The 18,129-nt window shown below is 38.5% G+C and overlaps 1 protein-coding gene across 1 annotated transcript in view; it reads left to right on the forward strand.

Annotated features, from left to right (window-relative positions):
* Positions 1–15,368: 15,368 nt before the first annotated feature.
* Positions 15,369–18,129, forward strand: part of PCDHB1 (protocadherin beta 1) — a 66,683-nt gene continuing 63,922 nt past the window's right edge. Inside the window, exon 1 of the mRNA XM_033927455.1 lies at positions 15,369–17,956. Coding sequence (XP_033783346.1) covers positions 15,431–17,956 — 2,526 coding nt within the window. The 5' untranslated portion in view covers positions 15,369–15,430. The remainder of the gene's footprint in view (positions 17,957–18,129) is intronic.

Consider the following 18,129-nt stretch of genomic DNA (forward strand, 5'->3'; position numbering starts at 1 on the left):
GCCCGATTTTAAGACAAAATGGGATCGTCACGTGGGATCTCTTCACAGAGAAAGGTAGGGGAGGGTCATTAAGGTGGGCAGACTGGATGGGCCGTGGCCCTTATCTGCCGTCTATTTCTATGTTTCTATGGATTGGTCACTGTTGAAAATAAAATACTGGGCTGGATGGAACATTGGTCTAATTCCTTGAAGTTCCTTGTTGTGTTCTAAAATTTGGTGGCAGGAAGACAATATTAGTTACCTTGAAGCCTATGTAGAGATAAAGCATGTATTATACAGATGCAAGCTTTCAGGGATACAAAAGTCTCTTATTGGGCATTCTTTTATCTAAGTAATAAGCTTTAGTCATGCTAAGTGCCGTGCAGCCCACCTTATTCCTCTGGGCCCTACAGCACTTAAGGAAGTTGCATTAATATGTTTTCCTGCTTTAGGTTCTGCCACAAAATGCTTCAGAAAAGGTGACGGATTATACGACTCGTTGCTGCAGGCCGATATTTTAACAACATTTTGTACAAAAGCAGAAACTATTTTAAGGCTTTTCTATGTCCAGACCACAATAGCTCTCTGCTATGAACCAGCAAAGTATAGAAACTTTGGAACACATTTAGTAAGTTGCTGAATCGACATGGCTGACTCGTTCTCTCTCTTTTTCTCTTGGTGTCAGGGATGCAGATTTTGACTTGAACGCTATGTGTCGCTGTTCGCCGGAGATGCATCGCAGTTCATTATTTGATGCGGAGATTTAAGGAATATTGTATAGAACAAAGGGATGATGGGCAAAAAAACCGGAGCCAGCTGCCATTTTTGGATCATGGCCGCAATTCATTTATGACACTGGAATTCATTCCCAAATCCCTCCATTTCAGACCATATTGTAAAGGATCTTTCTGGTTTCCTCGCTGGCCGAAAGCATAATGAAACGTCATCGCTTCAAGAGGAAATAGAGGCTAAGAACAGGAATATTTACCCCACGAAAGGTACTATTTTGCTGTCTGCCCCGCTTTCTTTGATGTGCTTTATTTATTTTCTTTGTGATCAGGTACATGTTAGTCCTTGATGACGTGCAACTGGATTTGTCGTGGAAATTCTTGTCTGAAGATTTGAGTCTAGACGTCAAGAAGCTGTCAAATAGGTGGGAACGTATTGTTTTCAGCTCCATAAAAAAAAGAACAATACGATTGGGAATCCCCCCTCCCAAGATAAAAACATGAAGTGAAGGATCTTCTTATTAGTTGTATTTGTAATATTGGTGGAAATTCGGGATGTTGGTGTTCGTTTTCCTTATTTTTTTTTTTTTTAATAAGGGTCAAAACCGCCTGATTGCAAATCCCGAGTCTCCCTTGCCGTCCGAGTTCAATCAGGAGTCTGATACTACAAGACCTTTTGTAGCTTGGCTATGAATCCGCCTTTTCGGTTGCATTTCGTTAAAAGCTCGGTTACTATGGATTGACGCTTGAACTTCCTAATGAAAGATGTCTCAGAATGCGGAATTTATGCAGTCACAGAGTTTGAAGGTGGAAATCCATATTTATCTTAAACTGCAGAAATTGTTTTTCCAACTAACACCCAGGTCAACTATCTGGCCCTCAACGGATGGAAACGGGGACAAGTGGCCCCAGAACTGACTCTATTATAGGTCCTGGATTTTCTCATACTACCAAATTTTTCAGAGTAGAAATTGGTAGGCAGGCGCTCGAAAAGAAGTCTCGGAAAAGAAGTTCTCAGCCCAACCAGGAAGAGAATGATGTAGAGCCATGAAACTTACAAGTTATCCCACACCTATTTATCTGAATAAGGGTTCAAATGGCGAAGTGGCAGGTAAATGTAAAGGGAACACTTCAACAGAAAAAAAAGAGAAAATCTAAGAAGGCAGATAGCTTTAAGACAAATAGAGAAACGATTGCTCTGCAAGACTTTAGGCTTTATTTGAAGCTGAGTTTAAGAATAATTTTGTTACCTGACGACAAATATCAATCATTATAAGAAAATAACAAGGATTTAAAAAGTGTATCTATGATCAAAACCAAGAAGTCAGGAAAGATGCCAAAGAAATTAAATTGATGGAGGAACAGTCCAACGAGTATGAAAGTGGACAGTAGAGAAGAGGTTATTCCAAACAAATAAGATGAAAGATCTGACCTGGAAGGATGCGAGCAGAGAGAGTTAAAAGGATGAAAAGAGCACATAAGAGACTAAAGAGAACAAGAAGAAAAAGTAGAAGAGGTATGAAAAGTGAAAGTTAAAAAAAAAAAATAATGTTAAATGAATCGGGTCAAGATTACGCAACAGCAAAAAATTGTCATCAAAACGGAGGAGACAACTGGTGTTATCCAAACTTTACTTTAGATGATGGTCAGCTATTTAAAGTTAGTCCAGGGGGTTCTCAACCCAGTCCTGTTAGGTTTTTAGGATATCCCAATGAATATAATTATATGCAGATAGATCTCATGCATATTCATTATAGGTGTCCTAAAAATCTGAGGACTGAGCTAGGCAAAAATAGAACAAAAAGATAAGAGGGGAGCAAACAGATAGACAATAAGAAAGGCTGAAAAATAATGTTAAACATCCCCAAATCTGAGTGTAAACAGAGAGCACAAGGGGGTACTGAAAATATCTCAGCCCAGCCAACTTCCTAAATTTTTGAACGTTATTTTGTCACTGTAGCTGAAAAAAGTGTTATCTTATTTTAAGTGCCAATTTGCAGAAACAAAATTCTCCCTTTTGACATTGTTTCAGATCATTGATTGAACCAAATCCATGTCATTCTCTTCTTGGTTGGGCTGAGAACTTATCAGCACCCCCCTCATATTTTCTGTATACATATTGAAGTTAATCAAATTGGCTGGAAATTAACCAGTGAACTTTTTAAATAAAAATTACCCTGTAAGATGGCATGTATAAGCCAATCAATGAAGAAAGTGACAAGACCCCCCAAAAAAGAATGTCAATCATTTAGCTTGGCAGATTTTGGAGGCTGGAGTTCTGGGAAATATGATGACAGATTGGTCTGTTATCTTTAGAATTAAAAGCATATAAATAGAGTTTTTGAGTTTGAAGAAGAAGCAAACCTCTAATTTCAGCAAACCTGTAAGACTGCTTTTGGCAGAAAAAACAGCAGCATTTTGAAGCTAGCTGTTTACTATTTCTGAAAAAGCAGGTTGCTAAAAAAATGTGAATTTATAATGTATATATTTTGGAAAATGTGAGCTATAATATTTTTTGTATTATATTTTGTAGTTTATCTGTTATTCTAATTAAAAGTGTTAATAGGACATCTTGGGGTTTTTGTTTATTCATTTGTTTGGAAACCCAATTTTGGCAGGAAAATCATAAAAACCTTAAATCTTAAAAAGGTACTGTAATACTTAATTGAAGTTAGCCTGTAGGAAGCAGCATTTTAGACCAATCTACAATGAAACACCTACACTCTGCCTCTAAAGAGGTGCTGGGATTAAGGGCAGAAGACATGGAGATGATACAAGCAGTTGATAACTTTAACCACTTTGATGGATTGACTAGATGGGGGCCAATTTTGTGTTTATATACAAGTATTCACACAGGGGAAGCCACTGCTTGCTCTGGGATTTGTAGCATAGAATGTTGCTACTATCTGTGCTCCTGCTAGGCAACTGTGACTTGGATTGGTGGGCTGGATGGAACATTGGTCTAATTCCTTGAAGTTCCTTGTTGTGTTCTAAAATTTGGTGGCAGGAAGACAATATTAGTTACCTTGAAGGCTATGTAGAGATAAAGCATGTATTATACAGATGCAAGCTTTCATGGGAGGAGCTAATCTGGCAACTGGAATGGATGGATAATCTGAATCCTGAGCCTGCAGCCTGAGAAACATGAGAAGAACTATGGTGAAGTATAAGGGGAAATCCTACACTCGTCTATCTGAGTTTCTTGGAGGCAATTTTTCTAAATGGGTTCGTTTTATTTATACCAAGACAAGAACAAACTTCACTCCTAAATCAGAGCCCGTGAAATATGATCTCAGTCTCTCAACTTTACTGCTAACACTTGCTGTAAAACTTGCATTGTGCTAAAGAGAGCTTCCCTCTGGAGTATGAAGATATAACATATATAGGCAACCTATCCAGGTGTGCTTGAAAATTCTTTTTTTTATGAAGCTTATGGCACCAAGAGGTACTTGAGGATCTTCACTCTTTCCATGCAATTCAGAGTATTTTCTTGGGACTCGTACCTCTTTATGTCTCCTTTCTTGTGCAGCAGACTCTGATGGGTTTTGCCATCTCTGTTGCCAGTGGGAATGATCGGGGTATTGTGCATATGAAAAGGGACCTTATGCCTAGTGTCAACTCTGAAGCCCACAAGTTTTCCCCACGACCTAGACCTGGTGGCACATCACAGGAGCTGGTGCTGCCTTCAGATGCTGGAGTTGGTGCCAGAATGCAGCCTGCTGATGGGGCTTTTGTAAACATCTGAGTTGGACCCAATAGTGCTAGAAGAGATATTGTGGAAATATGGGTGTCTTGAATGGAACATTATGCTGTGTGCAGTATAGCTATTTCATTGATAGATGGAGGGAAGAGAGTCAAAGTGGCTAAATCAATATATAATTGGTTGCTAGCTCTTAATATTTATACAGCAATTTTAGGTGAATCTAAAATTGAATTATATTCTTGTTTTAAAGGTATTCTGATATAATTTTGAGAGCTTAGTGATTGTACAGTGATTGACCATGGTTAAACTATGACACCCAGTGTAGGAGGCATTTGGGGTTTGAAGGATCAGTGGTATAGTAAAAGGGGTGCGGGGGGTCCGGTCTACCCCCAGTGTAGTCTTCATAAGGATGCGGAGGCACCCCTTCTCCTCTCTGCTCCCCTGCTTGCTTGCTCCCCACCTACATGCTCGCTCACACCCCTGCCTGCCCAATCGCTCCCCGCTCCTCTTCTTGCCGTGTGTGCCCCTTGCCTTCCCCATACCTTTTTTGGCACTGTCTCTGTCACTTCTGGGACCCACGCCTAGGAAGTGATGCTGAAGGGGGTATGGGGAAAGGGAAGGTAGTGCACGTGCAGAGGAAGAGAGGCACCAGTGCCACGAGTGCTCCTCACCCTTACTACACCACTGTGAATGATATTGATATTTAGTTAACAGAAATGACACTTGTGAAACCTTGGACCTTTCAAGGTCTTGGACAACAAAGCATCTCATCTAGAATGTTGGGATCAGTTGGTGTTCACTCAGGAAATAGTGCATGGGAGTCAGTGCAGCCAGAAACATCTAGTGGAGGTGTCAGAATTTCAGGATATGGAGTTGGCGGAGGTTGGGCTTGCTTCCTGTTTAACTCAGGACAATGCTTGCATCAGTTTAGACACAAATGTTCAATTTGTGGAGGACATCATCTGGCATTCACATACAATGTAAAAGGGAACATGACTTCTAAAGTGTCTGGACTCAATCAGGTGCCCTCAGGGAACATTTTGAAAGACACTATTATCAATTAATTTGCCGATGCTGAATGAATGGTTAGTTAAGTATCCTATGGAGAGTGAGGCAAAGTTATTATTGGAAGGTTTTCACGAAGAACTTAAAATTCCTATTAAGAGACCTAGGTTGATGTACAAGTTTCATAATTCACCATTAGTCATTTTGCATGATGAGATTTTTTTGGAAAAATTGAGTATCTTGATAGATGATCAAGATCTGTACATACCCATCACCCCACAAACCAGGAAAGTGACACTCATACCAGAACCCATAATGTAAAGCTATGGCCAATCTTCTCTCCAAACCATACACCATAATCATATGCCTACACAAACACAAACCAAGATTTCTTTGTCATGAACCCTAATGAAATAATATAAATCCTGGACATGGCCAGGCTCTTCTAAATTGTAAATCACATTGAACTTCTGGGACATATTAGTGATCTATAAATACTAATGTAATGCAATGTAACTGGGATGAATTGCTGGGCTATTTTCTATTCCTCCTTTTCATGATCTGGTGATTTCACCACTAGGCATTATACCTAAAAAAGAACCTAAAAAATGTCATTTAATACATAATTTATCATGCCCTCTTGGTGCTAGTGTTAATGGCCCAAATGATAGTTCATTATGCATCTCTTGATCAGGCTGTTCTATTACTGACAGCTTGTGGCAAGGGTGCATTAATGGCTAAAGCTGACATTGAATCGGCATTTTGTCTATTAATAGTACATCTAGATTCATTTCATTTATTAGGTTTTAAATTCCAATTCCTTTTTGATAAAACAATGCCTATGGGATGTTCTATTTCTTTTGCTACATGTAATCATTGGGTGGTCGAGCAGGAAGCTAGTATTGATGATAATAATATTCATTATTTGGATGATTTTCTTTTTGTTGGACCAGCAGGATTTGATGTTTGTGATTATCTTGTTAATGTATTGAAAAACTCACCAGAGAATTAGGTGTTCTTGTAGTGGGAGAGAAATGTGAAGGTCCTTGTATAATGCTTACTTTTTTGGGAATTCAACTTGATTCTGTCCAGATTCAGTGTAGATTGACCTCTGAAAAAGCCAAGAAGTTAGTAAATGCTATTGATATTGCTCTTTTAGCTAGGAAGATAACTTTGAAACACTGTTTGGATTATTTAATTTCACTTGTAGAGTAGGATGGGTTTTTATTGGATTATCTTATTTAACAAAAGAAGTACTGTTGGTGAATTCTGAAATAAATACATTTATGAGACTTTCAGAGGGTTGGATTATTCAGTATGGCTTAACAACTGTAGATTGCCCTGACCTTTATCAGTTTGATGTGGTCCATCTCTCCCAGATTGGATTAAATATTTTCTTGACAGTTTTACAAGATGTTGTTGAGTGTGTTAGAAGATGCATGAGGTTCACAGTGCAGTTGGGGATCTGAAGACAAGCAATTTGCTGTTTTCACTTTTGGCAGTGGAGAATGCCCTGGTGTATTCCATCCAATATGACCATAATTTATTATATAAGAGCACAAATATATATCTTCTCTTGCATTACCACTTGGGAATGATTTGAGTGCTGTGAGAAAAGTATATTGAGGCCTTGGTATATATGGCCTTTCGTGTCACCTCAAGGGCTTACGAAGGGTCAGAAAGCATAAAAATTATATATATATATATATGACTAAGATAATATCATCTATTATAGTTTAATAGTTAATGATGTTTATTAAGAATAGCTGGATGGGCAGTTAATGGGTTGATATGTTATGAATATATCAATTTTGTGAATACTAAAGCTACAACCCTGTTTGCTTCCATTGATAACACAGGTCAACAACAACAACAAATTTTCTTGGTGCCTTGTTTTTTGGTGTTTTTTAAAACCTGTTCCTGGGGTTATTTGGGGAACTGACTCAGAAAATTGCATTGGATAGACCGCATCAGCGGTCATCAGATTATGGTTGTATTTATTTATTTGTTTACCGCTATTTAAAAGATCTCTTCTGCAGAATCGGGATGTCATAACAAGCTTTCTTTTTTTATGGGAATTTTATGTATTTAAATTACTCATATTTGTTTTGTGTATAATGACCTTTGTTTCACAACTATTTGTCTACTTCCTTTCCTATAATGTATACTGGTATAAAAATGTAAAGCTCAAATGACAAAATCGCCTTTGTTCTGTTATATTACATAATAATGTGCAAAAAATATGGTTTCCTTAGACTAAATAAATTTGTATTTCAAAGTTTTCCCAACCTGATCTGTTTAAAACAGTTGCACATAGATTGAAATTCTAATGGATTTTTCAACTTTGTCTTCTGTTATCTAGTTTGTGTTTTTTGCGTACAAGTTAGCAGATATAGTGAGAGTGTTTACATATTTCCAACTGTAGTTTTATATCCAAAACATTGGATTGTAAAAGGCAAGTAACTTAACTGTATAATAGTTATAGGAGATGTGTGTTTATTCCCACTCATATTTCATTTTTGCAGATCGAACACCATAGAGGTTATGGCTACTTCAAGACAGCTGCATGACATATTTTGCTATATTTGTGGGGGGAGTACACACTGAAAGCAAGTAGGAAACCTATTTTTAAGTTTGTAAAAAGAGCATATGTAGGTTATTTTGGTGTCAAGCTGGGAGGTCAAGATAAGCCATGGGCTCCTCATATTGTATGCAAAACTTGTACGGAGCATTTGCGCCAGTGGACAAATGGAAAGAGAAGGTGACTGAAATTTGGAGTACCAATGGTTTGGAGGGAACTGAAAAACCACTTCAATGACTGATATTTTTGTATTGTTAATATCATAGGCATCAATTGAAATAATTGTGACAAATGGTCTTACCCTGATCTACCTTCAGCCAGGAGACCTGCTCCGCATTCAGATCTTGCACCCATTCTAACTTTCCATGAACTACTACAACTCTCATAGGATGAGTCTTGCATGTCTGATATTATACAAGGTAGATAAGGTGGAGGCAATGACAGTGATTCCTAAACAACTTCACATAATGAACGTTTTGACCAGAATGAATTGAATGATCTGATCAGGGACTTAAATCTTTCCAAGGAGTCTTCTGAATTGCTTGTCTCCAGACCAAAGGAAAAAATGTATTTCAGCCTGGAATGAAAATTACATTTTATCAAAGATAAGGACTTGCTGCAAAGACATTGGAAACCTTCTGAAGAAAATGGGTCTTTCAGAATATAACCCAAGTGGTGTCTTTTCATCGACAGTTCAAAATGTAGTTTGAAACGTGTTCTTTTAAATAATGGCAACAAATATGGCTCTATTCCAATCGGTCACTCCACCAGGATGAAAGAAGAGTACATGGCCATCTCTTTAGTCTTGGAAAAGATAAATTACCAAACACATCAATGGGTGATTTGTGTAGACTTGAAAATGATTAATGTTCTTTTTGGTCAAGTATCCTTGCTTTTTATGCCTTTAGGATAATAGAAATACACAATCTCCAACAAAAACTGCCCATTTCCAGGGGTGTCTGGATGATCGTGTCACCCCCTATTCTTCAGCAAGATCTATGGACATATTTTTCCAGCTAAGTGTAGGGCATTTGGGGGAGTTGGCTGGGGGATTCTCAGAGTGGTTCTGATGATTGACTTCACCTGTGTGATTATTAGTTTTCATTGTGGTATTTTCACTATTTTGTTTAGCACACGTGAGGTATCCTATGATGGTGTGCAGGCAGAGGTTTGTTCACCTGTGCTTTGTTGTGTAAAGCGCTGGAGATTTTCTCCCTTCGCCGACCTCTCATGCTGAGGATACCCCTTCTCATTAACAAATTCAGTAACTCCAGTAATTCATGTTTTGTGTTATTTCTCTCAAGTTTGTCAACTATCAGTTAACCACTCTCAGAACTCTTGACTTTTACTGCTTTTAGGAAAATAGAGCCAAACATGAACATTAGGCAAAAAAAAAATTGGCCTCCAAGGGAATATATGGTGGTTGGAGGACAAAATGTAATCAATAAACCTTTGGTAGCCTGAGATAGAATCATACTGCCATCATTACATATAAAGGCTTTGAATAAAGATGGTTCATGCACTGAATACATGATGAGGGGCATAATCAAAAGAGACGTCTAAGTCCGATTCAGACTTATAGTGCTAGATACCCAAAGTTGTCAGCGGTAAAATGTCCATTCTTTAAAAAATATGTCTAGAATATATATTTTTTAGAAAATCAACTATCTGGACATACAGGCCATTGATCGTCTAGAATCACTAGTATGTCTATCTTTATACCACATTTTCAACCAAAAATTTGTCTAAGTCCTAAATGCCCAGAACAAGGCTATCTGGATGTGGGAGGGGCAACAGAGCTGTGGGGCACCTTACAGGGCACTGCTGTGAACTTCACAAAAAGGATGCCACATAAACATCTCACCAGAACTCCCTTATAGGAAATGGTGAGCCCCCCAAAACACCCCATACTCACCTGTCTACAACCCCAATAGCCCTTTTGGCTACAGGTGCCAGTTCTATGGCAGTACAGTAGGGTTTGGGGTTTTTTTGGTGGGGGGGGGGGGGTCACATTTTACACCATGAATATAGTGGTTGGAGTGGCTTATGGGCCTGGTTCCTCCTCTCTATGGTTCACTAGCCCACTCCCCAGGCTATTTAAGACACCTGTATACAGCTCTAATAGGCTTCCCTATAACAGGTGCTGTTCTGGAGGCAGGCATGTACGTTTTTATTCTGATATTTGTGGCAGTATGAGGGGGTCAGTGATCACTGGGAGAGTGTGTGTGGGTCTTTACATTGTCTCTGCAGTGGTTATCTGGTCACTGTGGATACCTTTTTGCCACTTATACCTTTTTTTACATCGTTTAAGTCAGAACGTATAAGTTTCATCCAGGAAATCTTGAGAAACATTCGATTATCCCTTCAGGATGATGAAGTCTAGGTTGGCCCACATTCCACCCACATCCCGCCCTAACCACTCCTCCAGATATGCTCCTTTTAGCTCTGGGTGCACAGCGGCATTCAGGGACATAAAAAGTCCCTGGATACGTCCAGAAAGTCAGTTTGATTATCAGCATTTGGACGACCTGTCTTTTAGGTCATCCAAGTGCCAACTTGGGTGGGTTTTAGATGTCTTTAAGTTTTGATTATGAATCCCATAGCCCATATGTTACCTGGAATTACCATGGGAAAACTGAAGGCAGGATTTTTCGATGGTCAACAGATCAGACAACTTATAAATGATCCACATTTCATAGCATCAATGAATGAAATTGAATTATGTGCCTGGTCTTCATTTATTCTTCTTGTGAAAAACTTTCTTGGCAACAAAAAGGCAGCCAACTACACACAATTAGTAGAGTATATGCTCTTTCATTTCAACAGGCTTGGCGGTAACATGAGTATTAAAGTCCATTATCTGCACAGTCACTTAGATCGCTTTCTAGAGAACCTTGGTGACTTAAGAGAAGAGCAAGGTGAAATATTTCAAGACATAAAAACAATGGAAGCCAGATTCCAAGGAAGATGGGATGCACACATGATAGCAGACTATTGTTTGAATCTTATGCGGGATTGTCCTGGCAGATCCTACTCTCGGAAGTCTTACAAAAAGAGCTTCTTGTGTGTCGAATGACTGGAAAGTTTGTATCATAAACTTGTGATTTTGCTGTGAAATAAGTAGATTTCCATGTTGTACACTTTTATTTTAAATTTTAATATGTTTCCTTCTTACTTAAAATATATTAATTTAAACAGTACATTAAAATATCCTGATTTTTCAATGGGCGAGGAGAGTGAAGAGTGGTATATGGCACATGTTCTGTATCTCAAAAACTAGAATGATAAAAAAAACATGATATCAACATCATATTAATATATCCAAAATAATATCAACTAAGTAACAGATGGTAGCTCAAAAGAAACAGGACCTATTAATACAAATTGAGCAAGGGACATCGACGCCTCTTGAAAGCTTAGGTTTGAAAAATAATAACACATGCAAAATAACACCAGCGCAAGGTTTTAAAAATTATAAGTAAGATTTATTGAATTATTGTTTCTATTTTTCCATTATGATATCAAAAGAATCAAGCATAATTGCTTAACAGTTGCGCTAATGGGAGATCGTTATAGTTGCCAAATGCTGGCCTTCTCATAATGAGCTCGTCTTAATATCTTAGGTTATTCTATTATATACTTTTGGCTCAGTGACATCATCAGTATAACAACCAATAACAATTCACAAAAGAGGTGGTCTTAAAAGTTGGACAAAGAAAATTCCTCTACGTTTAAAAGTTAGACAAAGTTGTAGAAAAGTACATTTGTTTGCTTATAGTCGTTTCTGAATATAAATCATAATTTTCACAAAAGTATATTAAGAGATAAAAAGATGCTGAAAAGTTCTCAACTTTGGAGGAAAAAAGCTGACAGGCTATGGATTCTGCACACAAACCCTAGCCTGGAGGAGGAGGGGCTATTCCCCCTCTCCTCCTAAGCTGACAGTCTCACACACAAAGAGCAGGAGTCTCTGACTTAATTACTTCCAGATGTTGCTTTAGGATTTCTTTAGGTTGCAAAGATATATAAATATGTTTTTTCAAAACCTATGCTTTTGTTCAACACAGTCACACATCCACTCCAGTCATATTTGTTCATTTATACTTTGCTTGGCCAAGCTTCCATTCAATAAATCATAATTTTCATTCAAAACTATATCTAATTCAGTTTGGGACACGTTATCTTTCTTTACCAGTCTAAAGCAAGCACATGTGGTATTAATTAACACCACGCTGCTGGGAGCAAAGACAGAGAACACAAAATGGATTCCTTTGGTTTCCTTCTGATCTGGCCCAACAGCAAAGTACATAAAAAACACCATTCTTTCCCTTATATTAATCTTTGGTGTGTTTTTCTGGCCTTGGCTTCATATTTAGATTTTTATTCACCCTTTTTTTCATACGCTTCTATTTGGGCGTGGCCCTAACTAACACATATGCTTGTATCTAACTAGAATTACCCAGAATCATAAGAAAAATAGGCACTTTTGTAGAAAAACTCCACAAAAATACTGCACTTATCATGTTCTGACATCCATTCCATTTACCGTCCCATAAACATCACTCCCTGCTGGCCACGAGCCACTACTCCTCAAAATACAAAGTCAAAATCATATCAAAATAAAAAGAGTAATAATAGCAAACACTTAATCATATACAATACAGAAACATGTGTGAGATCTGGATGTCAATCAGGTAAAACAAGAGCAATGTGCTGTGGGGAAGTGTCTATTTATGACTGATGCAGGCAATTCAAGCATGCAAGTAAGCAACTCATTCCAATAAGGGAAGAGATCAACCAGTTGCATTGTAAGCAGAATAGAATATATCAAGTAAGGAAGCCCAAATTATCTCAAATTTCATTATGGAGTACAATCTCTCAGCTGCAATGTGTTCATATTTGGCTACAAGGCAAACCATATTCCACCACATCCCATATTCCACAGAAGCCAGGTTCTTCAATTTAGAGAGAAACAAGTCTAACATTTGAGGCACCAAAAATGAGTGCTAGCCAGCATAATTGGTTTTCTGTCATTTTTGAGTTTAAAAATGGGAGGTGATCTGCGATATTTCCCTCATTTTAAAAATGAAATTCATTCTTGGAGGATGTGGTTAAAGCAACTAGCACAGCTAGGTGGTTTGTTTGGGTTTTTTTTTTTTTTTTGTTCTTATTTTTTTTTTTTAAGGGTTAGGACTTGTTCCTGAAGGAAAAGTCCATATCTTATTAAGGTAGACTTATTCCTGGTGGAAAGCTGCATGAAGTCTTTTGTGAGATTCTTTCAGGTAATTGTGGGCTGGAATTGTTACTGTTGGAGACAGGATATGGGCTTAATAGACCTTTGGTGTGACTCAATATGACAATTTTTATGAGAACAAAAAAACTGTCAACAATAAATAAATTATATTAAAATAATCATACATTTTAATGCTTTCAAATAGCAAAGCTTTACCTATTCTTTATAATCCACACTGATCCCTTTGTTCATACTACTATTAATTATTTCCATAGCGCTACCAGATGCACGCAGCGCTGCACAGTCACAATGAATAAGAAAACAGTCCCTGCTCCAAAGAGCTTACAATCTAAACAGGCAAGACAGACAAACAGGATATCATGGATACAGTCAAAGGGAATGGTTCATAATCATTCAAATCTACTGTAAATGTTTTTAATTGCACCTCTTCTGGAAAATTTACTTGGTAATATGCTTTTGCTGATTCATTTCTTTGCACCTTCAAGACATTTCTAAACACACAGATGCCAACTCTGTGGGTGCTTTGGTGCTTGAGCATCCCCAATATTGAGCAAATTACTTTACTGTGACCAGGGAGTACTGGTCAACAAGTCAATGAAGCTGTCTGTGCAATGTGTGGCGGTGGTGAAAAGGGTGAACAGAATGCTAGGAATGATAAAGAAGGGAATCACCAACAGATCAGAGAAGATTATCATGCCACTGTACTGGGCCATCATATGCCCCCACCTGGAATATTGCATCCAGCATTGGTCGCTGTACATGATGAAGGACACGGTACTACTCAAGAGGATCCAGAGAAGAGTGACTAAAATGGTTAAGGGACTGGAGGAGTTGCTGTACAGTGAAAGATTAGAGAAACTGGGCCTCTTCTCCCTTGAAAAGTGGAGACTGAGAGGGGACACAATCGAAACGTTCAAGATAATGAAGTGAATAGACTTAGTAGATAAAGACAGGTTGTTCATCCTCTCCAAGGTAGAGAGATCGAGAGGGCACTGTCTAAAGTTAAAAGGGGATTGATTCCGTACAAACGTAAGGAAATTCTTCTTCACCCAGAAAGAGGTAGAAAATTGGAACGCTCTTCCAGAGGCTGTTATGGGGGAAAACAACCTCCAGGGATTTAAGACAAAGTTGGACGGGTTCCTGTTGAACCAGAATGTATGCAGGTAGGGCTGGTCTCAGGGCACTGGCCTTTGACCTGGGAGCCACCACGGGAGCGGACTGCTGGGCACGATGGACCATTGGTCTGACCCAGCAGTGGCAATTCTTATGTTCTTATGAGTTTAGTACCCCCAATCATTTTGAAAAGCTGGCTCTTGTGTCCAAACATATACTTACATTAGAGAGATTGTGAGCCCGCTGGGACAGACAGGGGAAAATGCTCAAGTAACTGAATAAATTCGTGTAAAACCATTCTGAGCTCCCTGGGGAGCACGGTATAGAAAACTGAATAAATAAATACTTCTTTGGAAAGGTATTCAGTTATTTTCCATTAAAGTACTGTTGTAATCTGTCACCTTTTCCTTTCTTCAGCACAGTGGTTAGAGTTATAGCTTCAGCACCCTGAGGTTGTGGGTTCAAATCCCATGCTGCTCATTGTGACCCTGGGCAACCCACTTTATCCCCATTACCCTAGGTACATTAGATAGAGTGTGAGCCCACTGGAACAGATAAGGGGAAATGCTTGAGTACCTGAATGTAAACCACTTAGGCTATAAGTATTCGTTATACACCTGCATTAGCTTAAGAGCTCTTGTATTGCCACTGAAAATAAAACAACTTTTTTTTTGCAATTTTTCATCTTCATGCAAAATATCTACATTCATAATATTTTGCAAATGAATATGTTGTTTCTTCTTCTTATGAGAATATCTGTTCATATTTGCTTTTCATTTAAATTTGAAATAATCGACGCTATTGGTGCTATCTGTAGGTACATCTGTAAATGGCTAGAATGTTGGCGCTGGAAGTGCAGCTATGTTGCAACAAAATATCGGAAAACCCGCCTTCACACTTATTCTGTTGAGACACCAGGTGGCGCTGTTGGACAAGTTGGTACAGTACTGAAAGAAAACGTCTGACAAATCATTCTTCGTTATTGCTCTAAGAGGAGCAATTAGAATAGAGCCGAGCGTTCAGATACCCAGATTAAATTGACAGAAATCTACCCATTCTTGGAATTAATGCATTTCATCCAAAAGAATTCATCCACTGAAATTGCCCTCTCTGGTGATGTGAGCTGTAACCGGGAATTTTCGCAGGCCAGTAGGTTTTTGAGAATGGCGTCCAAGCTGGAGACTACCCGGCTTCAAAGGCAAGTTGTGACTTTCTTTCTTTTGCTTTGCGTGACAAGTGCGGTTTCTGCATCATTTAAGTATTCCATAGACGAAGAAATGGAGATCGGGTCCTTAGTGACTAACATTGCAAATGATTTAAAACTGGATATCAGAAAACTAGCTAGCCGCAAGGCTCGAATAATGTCGGAAAGCAACACGCAGTATTTTCAGCTGAATATAAATTCCGGAGATCTACTAATAAAGGAAAGAATAGACCGGGAAGAGTTATGCGGACATCTTGATCCTTGTGTGCTAAGCTTCGAATTTCTGTTAGAAAACCCAGTCCAGTTCCACCGAGCTGAAGTGCGGGTACAGGATATCAACGACAATCCCCCCGTTTTCTCGAATAAACAGATGGTTTTGAAAATTCATGAATTGTCCCAACCAAACACTCGCTTTACATTGGAAAGAGCGCTGGATTCAGATCTAGGAGTTAACAGTGTCCAGAATTACAGAATTGTTCCAAACAAACATTTTCAGCTGGACGTCCAGAATGGCAGCGATGGCAGGAAGTATGCAGAGTTGGTGCTGGAGAAGCAGTTAGACCACGAGGAACTGCAGGAAGTTAATTTAATACTTTTTGCTATAGATGGCGGTCGGCCCCCGAAATCCGGCACCGCTCAGATAAAGATATTAGTTCAGGATGCAAATGATAATTTCCCCCAGTTCAGCCACTCAGCATATAAGGTTCAGTTGAGGGAAAACTCCGCTCAGAATACTTTGGTGTTCAAAACTGAAGCTAGTGACCAGGACCAGGGGATACTTGGGGAAATAACCTATTCATTCAGCCAGGTATCTGAAAAAGTTCTTAAACTTTTTAAATTAAACCAATCCACGGGTGAAATAATTGTCCGGGGTTTCATTGATTTTGAAGAAGCAAGAACACATGAAATAAACATTCAAGCAACAGATGGGGGAGGGTTATCTGCCCATTCTAAAGTCATTGTTGAGATTCTGGATGAAAATGACAATTCACCCGAGGTGATCATTACATCAATTGTTAGTCCAATTCCAGAAGATTCTTTGCCGGGTACCGTGATTGCTGTTCTCAATGTAAGAGATCGAGATTCGAAAGAAAATGGGAAAACTGTTTGTTCAGTCGAAGGCGTCACACCGTTCTCCTTAAGATCTAGTTTCAAAAATTATTATTCTCTGGTCACTGAAATTTCTTTAGATAGAGAGAAAGTGTCAGAGTACAACATAACCATTATTGCAACGGATTGCGGATCTCCAAGTCTAACTAGCCAGGAAACAGTTAGGGTACAAATATCAGATATTAATGACAACCCTCCTCTGTTTAAGCAGAACTCATACACCATCTATGTTAATGAAAACAACAGTCCATCCTTACTGATTGGCACCTTAAATGCTGTTGATTTAGACTATGAGCAAAACGCCAAAATTACCTATGCCTTATTGCCCAATGAAGTAGGTGAGATTTCTGTGGGCTCTTATTTTTCTATCAATCCAGAAAATGGAAATATATATGCTCTACAATCCTTGGATTATGAAAAGATTCGAAACTTTCGGGCAGTTGTGAGAGCCACAGATGGAGGTTCCCCTTCATTAAGCAGTAATGCAACCCTTCACTTTCAAGTAATGGATGAAAATGACAATCCCCCCATCATTCTATATCCTATACAGGAAAGCACTTCACTTTCTAGTGACCTGGTACCCAGATCTGCACAGGCTGATTATCTTGTCACTAAGATGGTAGCTGTAGATGGAGATTCGGGCCAGAACGCCTGGCTCTCCTTCAAACTACTAAAATCCACAGATGCCAGTCTATTTAATGTAGTTGAACATAACGGAGAAATAAGGACCACCAGGCCAATAACAGAACGTGATAATATAAAGCAAAAACTTATCATCGTTGTTCGAGATAATGGGAAACCATCATTATCCACCACTGCAATATTAAATATACTTCTGGTTGACGGATTTTCAGAACCATATATGCAATTCCCGGATTTACATAGCAAAGATGCAAAAGATAGTAATCTAACTTTGTATTTAGTGATCGCATTAGTTTTGATTTCATTTATTTTTCTGGTGTCTGTGACAGTGTTTATCGTTGTCAAGATAATTAAATCACGAAGATCTCAAGAAAAGTATATTTCAGCCCCTGGGAACTTCTACGGAGAAAACGAAATGCCAAATAATTTAATTGATTTAAGTGGAACTGGTACTCTCTCTCAGTCTTACCGTTATGAGGTGTGCTTAACAACAGAATCAGGTGGTAGCGAATTTAAATTTCTTCGACCCTTATTACCAAGTTTTCCTAATCATAGTGGCACCATTGAGGTTAATGCTGGAAGCAACCCTAACTCTCAACCTTTTTCTAATCCACCGGATCAAGACTCTTCCATTGAGGTGAGCAGATATTTGTTTTTATTGACTGAAACCTTGATGGGCCATTTTAAAGTGGTTCTCTAGTGTATTTAGTAAGGATGAGGTGACCTTTTTAAAGTTAATTTGATGGATAAATCCATAGTGAAAGAGAATATTTAGTTGTACACAAAGGTTATGGAAATAAATTGATATTT

This window comes from Geotrypetes seraphini, chromosome 18 (assembly GCF_902459505.1).
Source record: "Geotrypetes seraphini chromosome 18, aGeoSer1.1, whole genome shotgun sequence".
NCBI classification, from domain to species: Eukaryota; Metazoa; Chordata; class Amphibia; order Gymnophiona; family Dermophiidae; genus Geotrypetes; species Geotrypetes seraphini.